General features: G+C 36.3%; 1 protein-coding gene across 1 annotated transcript; it reads right to left on the bottom strand.

Moving 5' to 3' along the window:
* Positions 1 to 2745: 2745 nt before the first annotated feature.
* LOC137726349 (uncharacterized) lies at positions 2746 to 7458 on the bottom strand. The gene is made up of 9 exons (XM_068465266.1): positions 7199 to 7458; positions 6785 to 6988; positions 6032 to 6355; positions 5548 to 5770; positions 5009 to 5152; positions 4793 to 4917; positions 3941 to 4145; positions 3236 to 3489; positions 2746 to 3080 (listed from the first exon to the last, which is right to left on the bottom strand). The coding sequence occupies exons 2-9, from the start codon at positions 6892 to 6894 to the stop codon at positions 2912 to 2914; spliced, it is 1554 nt and encodes a 517-aa protein (XP_068321367.1). The 5' UTR covers positions 6895 to 6988; positions 7199 to 7458; the 3' UTR covers positions 2746 to 2911.
* Positions 7459 to 8725: the final 1267 nt, after the last annotated feature.

Here is an 8725-nt window from a genome sequence, read left to right as displayed (position 1 = left end):
CAGATCAAGGCCTGTCACATCCTGGCCCGGACGGGACCATTTTCCGAGCCCGACTCCACCGTAGCACGATATTGTCCGCTTTGGGCCCCGACCACGCCCTCACGGTTTTGTTTCTGGGAACTCACACGAGAACTTCCCAGTGGATCACCCATCATGGGAGTGCTTTCGTGCGCTACTCGCTTAACTTCAGAGTTCCCATGGAATCCAAAGTCAGTGAGCTCTCAAAAGGCCTCGTGCTAGGTAGGGATGAGAATATACATATAAAGATCACTCCCCTGAGCGATGTGGGATGTCACAATCCACCCCCCTTAGGGGCCCGACGTCCTCGTCGGCACACCACGGGCAGTGTTAGGCTCTGATACCAAATTGTCACATCCTGGCCCGGGCGGGACCACTTCCCGGCTCCGACTCCACCGTAGCATGATATTGTCCGCTTTGGGTCCCGACCACGCTCTCACGGTTTTGTTCCTGGGAACTCACACGAGAACTTCCCAGTGGGTCACCTATCATGGGAGTGCTCTCGTGCGCTACTCGCTTAACTTCGGAGTTCCCATGGACGATGTGGGATGTGGGAAGTGAGAATATACATATACATATAAGGATCACTTCCCTGGACGATGTGGGATGTCACAATGCCTGTGTAAGAGGCTCGCTGTCGATGGTCTCTTTTACATAAGTCCTACTTTGTAAGTTGCCCAGCACTGGAATGAGATAGCTTCCTGTCCCCCTCAACTTTTACAAAGCAAAAGAAAGACTGGTCAAATATGGAAGCAAAGAGAAGAAGGAAAATATGATATAGGGTATTAGGGTGGCCGCTTAGGCTCAGGCTGTCCTCATTGCAATGCATGTCTCCATGCAAATAATTAACTTCAATATCTCAGTATAATATACTTATTTTGTCTTTGTCGGTGGTAATATTTACCTTATTTATTTAAAAAGATGATAGATTTAAAAAATTAAAATTAAAATTGGGAGAGTGATAATCTTGCTCCTCTCTTTACGTTGCTACGATTTAATTTTCAGAATTCCTTCATGCTCATGTTTGTTAAAGCTAGGTCGCTTACAAACTCTAAAGTGAAATTTTTGGCATTAATCAATGATCAGAGATTGTCAACATATCGATAGCACAACTCTAAATATATTTCTCTTATTTTTCCTCTTCTTGTTTGATTAGATCACTTGCACATCAAGATTCATACATAAACAACGTCAAATAGGTATGTAAGTTTTTTTTTTCACCAGGCAACCAACGTTTTCTTCATAATTGTCCAATCTTTGCTAAGAAAAGGTGATTACTCTATTCTATGATTAAGAGAGATTCATTTGTTTGTTACAATAAAATATAAACAAAAATAATTAAATAAATAAATTAGGTTTTTTAAATTTCATATTGTTCACTGCTCAGTAATGATATTTGTTACCATCAAATTATGAATTTTTAGATTCGACTATCATAAATGACAACTTTGTACGGGTTAGCTCAATACTTTACTTCCTTAGTATAAATATAGTATAAAATAAAATATTCTTACTGTTTTGCTTGGATAGTGACGCTTCCTCAACCCCCTTATTCTTTTTTGTTTTTAATCATGCCTTTTTCTCCTCCCTTGTTGTGTTATTCCATTTTTCTGTGCCCATCTTGTCCACCAGGCCTTCTCAATGAATGAATGTGGCCAGATTATGTATGTTTTTGCAAAAGATTTAGAATCTGGATTGTCTCTCCTTTCCATTCCATATCCATCTCATTCTTCTTTATATTTTGTGATCATAGTTAAATCACGTTAATATTTTATATTGATTTTTTTATAAAAATAATAAGATAAAAAACAATAAAAATATAAAATATTAACGTGACTTAATTATAATCATAGAAATAAAAGGAGATGAAAATAGTATGAGATGAAAAAAGTAGACAATCCAAGTCCCTTTCTAGACCTCAATCCAACAAGGAAAATGCGGCCCCAGTGGCCCATTAGTACGTGGCGGTCTCTCAATGGGGCTCACACACGTCAAACAAAGAAATACCGTCACACATCCCAATGCAATTGACAGTAGCATAACTCAAAGCCAACAATTGCATGGCTTTGAGTGATTGAGTTGTTCCATTTATGCATATGATTTTGTAGATGCAAAGTGCATTATAGTGCAGAGTAAGCGTGGTTTTTCCATTAAGTAACCAATTTTCTCAATAATGTTTTCTCTTCGTAATTAGGTAAAGGCTAAAAGTGGGAAACCCTGCTTTATATAAAGGAGTGGACACCACGAATTGTTTAGTGTCTAATAAGAAGTTTCTAACAAGAAAAAAAGGATTAGGATGTAAAGATGATAGAAGAGATTTTTCAATGTGACCGTCACGTGAGAGGGTACATCACGTGTGCTTATATAAATGGTGGAATATATATGTTAAAAGGTTAATAATTTAAAAATTAAAAATTTTCACCATTTACATAAAAACACGTGATATACTATCCGTGTTCCCATCACAAAGATTATCTTCTGACGATTTAAACTTTTGCTTTTGTGATCTTCTGAAAAGTAAAATCATTATGTGCCAGTCATTTTCCAACTATTTTCTTCATCAACATTAAGGGATATAATCACAATTTCAAAATCCAGGTTAGACATAATAGTTTGCGACATATGGAATATGGCAAGACAAACCCGATCGAGTAATTCTTCAGTATGACAGTCACTTGGCTATTCGATACCAGAAAGATGGATTGAAAGAGAGACCAAAACTTTTGCCAAAATTTAAATTCATTGTAATTCTCAGATTGTTAACAAATGTGGTTTAAGGAGTGCCTCAAATGGCCCCAGACAGATTCGAATTACATTCTTCAGTTTCTTCTAACCAACTCTTCCCTAACAAAAAGGTAAATTGCAATGTACAATGGAAGGGAGTACCGGTGTATCACTTCCATCGTAGAGACTGTCTAATTCCGGTGTAGATAAGTCCTAATGACCTTCCAATCAAGCATTTTAGAAAAAAGGAGAGACCCTTGCTGACGCTGTCAACAATTGCTCTAATAAAAGGCAAACTGATGTCATATAACTCAAGGAATAGGCTGAAGTAATACCTCCTGCAATAGACAAGACAATAACAATGGATGAGAAGGCAAATCATATTCGATTATGTCAAGATTAAATCCGGCAATAGGGTGATGGCCAAAGATATTTGGAATGCAGAAGATGGAAAGAAAATAATAATAATGCGAGGCAAAGGGAAAGAGCGTACCACCCCGTAAGGGCCCTTAATTCTTTTGTTCGCTTTACAGGCATAGAGAATTGACTTATCACAAACTGATGTAATGTTGATGATGCGGTGTCAGATTTTTTCCCGGTAAGCCACTTCCACCAATTATAATTCTCAGTCCAGCTATTGTTTGATTCCTCGATGAGCTGGCTCTGAAATGTCCATAAATCAAATCGATCCTCATACATTGATGCAACTGCCTCCAAATTTTGATACAACCATTGGTACAAAGCTACCTGGTAAAAATGGCATGTCTTGGTGAAAAATTGGGATTTTGTTTCTAAATGTCTAACATCAAACTGAACTATAATACAGTACGTAAAGCCCACAAGCTCTCTACGTACAACCACCTCCGGAATACATAGGCAGCCACTAAAGGAAGTATAGCATGCCCAATCAACAGTTTCCTAATTTGTGACCAGATAACATTTAAAATAAAGTTCCAGAAAAATCGATGTAAGAAACTAAGAATAAAACTATGAGGCCTTTGATAAAAACTCAGTGGTGCAGCATTCAAGATAATAAGCAAGCAAACAGCTTGATTGATGATAAAGCGATCCAGTCCATCTCTGCATCAAACATTAGTATGTGGGCGTGGAAGTGAGAGAGAGAATTAAAAATAATATGCTTAAGAATCAATTGTCATATTTATACTAGTAAGCTACAGATGAAATTGTCAAACTGTACCTCATTTCGTAATCTTTGAAGTGCTCGTGTTGACAATGTACACAATGTCAAAGGCAGGTTATCCATTTCATCTGAGAAATTGCTGTCAACAGAAATAAGCTCCAAATATATGCTTACTATCCCATCTGCTAAACTTATCACCAAATCTTCCAGTATGGAAACTCCGTGTTTCTTAAACAGACTACCGTCATAACAGCATCCCTCCCTGATGAAACAAATGAAGGTACAATAAGTGTCTCAATAAGATGAAAATTAGCAGATTAATATAGAATGCAATGCATGAGAAAGCCATGATGCTAATCCACAATGTAATTATGTAACACAAATGTACTTACTATGATTACAACATGAAATGTAACACAAACATGCCACAGATTTTAACTCTTCATCACCAATAATAAGTACCATCTTGGTAACTGGAGTACATGATGAAATTAAATAAAGTATTATAGTTAACCACACATTAAACACACCTGTCGAAGTCATACAATAGAGCCTAATTGACCTATTTCTCGTTACTAATACTACCTAGTTTCTATTCCTCAGTGAGCCTATCAATTATATGGCAATTGCTTTACAGCAATGTGTTTCTTGGAGCCATATTATGAATTTATGACCCATGTATTAAGAAATTCAAAACTTTCGTATCCAATTATGCTAAGAGTAGTAAGCTTCAAGTGCTTGTTTCCATTGACAATAGAAGATACGATTTTGCATAGTTAGAGAATCTAAGTTTGCAGAAGAAATCTGAAACACCAACAAGAGAATTCAAACATGGCAGAAGCCAGAAGATTAGTAGACCAGTTCTCGAGAAACACAGCCAAGATAAAAGACGATCATAATTGAATTTACCTGAGAGAACCGAAGCTGAGAAAGCACATTAGTTCTGCATAAAGGTCTTCCTTGCCTGAGTTCCTGATGTTCTGTAAAACAGTATTGTCTCCATCTAACTTTCCATCCATCAGCGTGACAAGTGCCTGGCCAGAATGCATAGCAGAATAAGAGAATTTATCTAAATGTGTAAGTTGCGGAAAAAACATAGAGGGCAAGATTTTCCATCCAACATACCTTGGTAGGCTTGCTGTTTAAAAGATGAAGTTCTGTTTCTAACCAGCTCATGCAGACAGGCTGACACGACTTTCGTATAACATCAGAAAAATCCGTCAAGCACTCATCCAATTTAGAAATTCCAGAATTTGAGATATTAATCACCTATAAAACAAGTTTTAGAGAAATATTATCAGAAGACTGAAAAATAATTCAGGCAGTTCAAAGAACTATATAATTATAATCTGTTTTATTACAGCATTCAATGCGGAATGTACCAAGTAGCTCCTTCATAAAAGCATGTTTTTAGTAGTGCAAGGAAAGTTCTCATAGATGTATCTGTTTGACTCAGTTAATCAAATGCAAAGAAAATATATCAAAAATATAAATGAATTTAATTGAATAACCTCTGAGAAAATGGAAAAGAAGAAAACTTTATCCCATAGCACTTTCAAAACCGCAACTGTGTTTATTCAATTAAACGAGATGCCATATTTGTCTTAAAAAAGAAGGGGGAAAAACAAAGTATAGCAAAGCAGGAGAAAAGAGATAGCACTGACCTCTTCCTCAATTCGCAGAAATGATGCCCAGAGCAATCTTAATCTTGGACCATCAGCAACAGCATTCAAACTTAAAGGTCGCTTTGCAGTGTATCCTTCACGTTGAAGGACCCTGTCTCCCAAATTACCCCCAAGTTCAAAAGCTTGGAGTGAATCTGAAAGTTTCCTTTTCACTGAATCCAAGGCATAACCTGAATTTTCTGGATCATCATTCTTTCTCCCACTGCAATTAGAGAAAATACACCTCAGCTAACTAAAATAAGCCAAATAAAAAAAACCATAAGCATTGCAGCTTCAGTTTTAGACAAGAAACTTGTCATTCATTTTGAAGAAACATAATTGAATGCCAATATATTTTGTACTTGATAGCACTTCCTCCCCTTGAGAATAAGGTTGGAAGGTAACTTCCAGGGTTAATTTAACAAGAAATATTTTAAATGGACGAAGACTTCAACCTCCAAAACTTGGACATGCTTACCCTTACCTACCAGAAGCGGTTGAGGTTTCACAGCCCACATTGTCTTTGGAAATGTCCTTTTGAAAAGTTGGACTAGAGCTACGACCAGGAATTACTCCAGCCATATATGTGAGAAATACACTGGCTGTCAGAAGCACTTGATCAGCAATAGGTACCCAATCAGAGGCTTTTGCACCATCAGAGCCTACCAAAGACCCCAAGCAAGCACATTTCGAGGAAGCCTCAGAAAAAGGACCAACTTTCACATTTGAAATGCCAGGAGCAGTGAACTCACACATTCTCCAGGTCGGAAAAGGAACTGTCTTGCAGCTTCCATACGAATACTTCCTACTGCAACAAATATAGTAGAGGGGTGAGAATCATAATATGAAACATAACCCCCGAAGTGTTAAGCCAAAATTGACGTCAACACAATTTCTATACTTTTCTGGGAGACATTAGAAATCATTAACTGTCACATAAGCCCAAAATAGCTGCAGGGCAAATCTTACTCAACAACTGGATGCAGAGGGAGAAAATAAGTAGAGAGAATCCCATTCCAACCTAAACTGTAGCATGGAGTCACTAGAAAGACATTACTTTCCCACCATAAACGTGTACAAAGTAATATGTGACTATCATTCAATAAAGACCATTGTTAACCCACAATTCACAATTTGTTCTTGCTTGGTGCACTAACCCCTATTCTCCAAACAACATAATGCAAATTACAATACTATAAGCATAAATGTAAGAAACAATTAAACACCACGAGTATACCTTTGCGCTTTCTTCAGACGTGAACTCCAGTGTACAAAGCCTTTCTCTGCAACATAAGTTCTCTGCATCTGCAGCTTCATACATAAAGGTGAAGCCAGACATTCCGCCATTCGAATCAAAATTTGCTCTCCCCTCAATCAGCACATTGTAATAATAAAACCAGCCGATGAGAAAATTCGAGAATTTCAGCTACCTCATCAAATTCTGCAGATAACACCAGCATACAATCACTTTCCATTGTTTCCAAACTCAAAAATAACATTGACCAATTAATCAGCTAGCATATTTACTCATAAACCCAACAGATATAAGAGCATAAACCAATGTCGAACTGCTATACAACATCCCAAGCCTCAAACTTTACGTACACACATATATATACAATCGAAAATTACAATCAATTCGAGCGCTTACCCAGTACAATACATGAATTTATGAATCCGGAACTCCAGAATTGTAGAGGAGCAATGGGGGAATTAGGGTTAGGGTTTGGGAATCTGGGAGATGAATTGGGGGGCTTTGAGAAAGGAAGAAGATGGCGAAGGCAAATGGTCGTTGGATATAATATTGGAGTTGTTAACGGCTCAAATTCAGAGGGAACCAACCTAAACAAAATCAAAGTACTATAAACTCCGTCGCTGATTGGTCAGCGCTTCTATGCCTTACACTTTCCTTTCTTTTGGAGGGCAGATTGTCAATCTGCGCTCCGTTTGAGTGTTATTTTCATTTCTTTTTATTTATGCGGTTATGGTTATGTTATGTTAATATTTTATATTTATATTATTTTTTGTCTTATTATGTTTATAAAAAATCAATATAAAATATTAACGTGTCTTAACCGTGATCGTATAAAATAGGAGAGAATGGAAAGGATACCCAAACAGGAGGGCAAACAATATGCCTTCCTTTCTTTTTCCTCCTTTTGCTTGTTTTCTTTTTCTTTTCTGTTGAATTTGTATTTTATTATTTAATTTCTAGTCTTTTCTCTCTATCTGCATTTACAAATGCAATAGACAGATATTCTCTTTGAATCTTGCGGTCTAGAGTCGATGAATCGAAAATCTAACTCATTCATTTTAAATTTTACAACCCGTATTAACCTATTTATTTGGTCCACCTCACACAAACTAAGAGTCTATTTCTTTTTCTCATTCTTTTGAATGATCCAGATTTTTCAGTTCATCAGTTTCGGACTGCGAGATTTGAAAATAATCTGAATTCCATTGGATGATGGATCCAACTCTTTTTTTTAATACATTTTAAGCTGGATTCTTTTGTACTTAGGTGATCATAAACTAGCAAATGAAGCAAGATACTAGTAGTTTGATCATTAGATAACAATAACTACTACGAGATAACCTATAAATTGAGTTAAATGTACTACTCAACCTGATCGTTTCAAATATTTTGTTCTCCGTATGAGATATTGGAGCATGCCTTCCGCTTGGGCTTCACACTATGGGTTCGCAACAAATTTTAATCAAGCATCGTGGATCGGCAATTTTTATATGTCATGAGGCTAAATTGTTTTTATAATATTTTTTACTTTTTTTTTTTTTGTCATCTGGAAATCGTTTTTATCAAATTTAGACTAAATGTGGCATTTAGGCCTTAACTGAAGATGACATTAGTTTTTATAAGACAAGTTGAATATACTAATCATACTCATACTCATACTCAAAGATATTGTTCCATGGTTTCTTTTTTTTTTTTATAAGGTACACCACATTAAATATTGTTTCATATGTTAAAGTATTTTCTCACTTCTAATCCTACTATTTTAAGAAAGATTGGAATTGGTAAGTTTTCTTTTTCAGGAATCATTCTCATACTCCTAAGTTCGTAACAAAATTTTCCTTTCTCCTTTTAACATATGTTTTTTTTATAATACAACGATATATTTTACACTAAAGCGATGGAAGAGTTCGGCTAAGTAACACA

The sequence above is a fragment of the Pyrus communis genome, chromosome 2, assembly GCF_963583255.1.
Source record: "Pyrus communis chromosome 2, drPyrComm1.1, whole genome shotgun sequence".
In the NCBI taxonomy this organism is placed as follows: Eukaryota; Viridiplantae; Streptophyta; class Magnoliopsida; order Rosales; family Rosaceae; genus Pyrus; species Pyrus communis.
Note: the sequence above shows the minus strand (reverse complement) of the source record. Positions and strands in the feature narration are given on the sequence as shown.

What these genes read in the sequence shown, in the direction of transcription:
- LOC137726349 (XM_068465266.1), bottom strand. Translation starts at nt 6,894, where the DNA reads ATGGCGGAATGTCTGGCTTCACCTTTATGTATGAAGCTGCAGATGCAG. An exon ending in TTCTGCGAATTGAGGAAGAG is followed by an intron (nt 5,153 to 5,547) that starts GTCAGTGCTATC and finishes CTTGTTTTATAG; the next exon opens with GTGATTAATATCTCAAATTC. An exon ending in TAAACAGCAAGCCTACCAAG is followed by an intron (nt 4,918 to 5,008) that starts GTATGTTGGATG and finishes CATTCTGGCCAG; the next exon opens with GCACTTGTCACGCTGATGGA.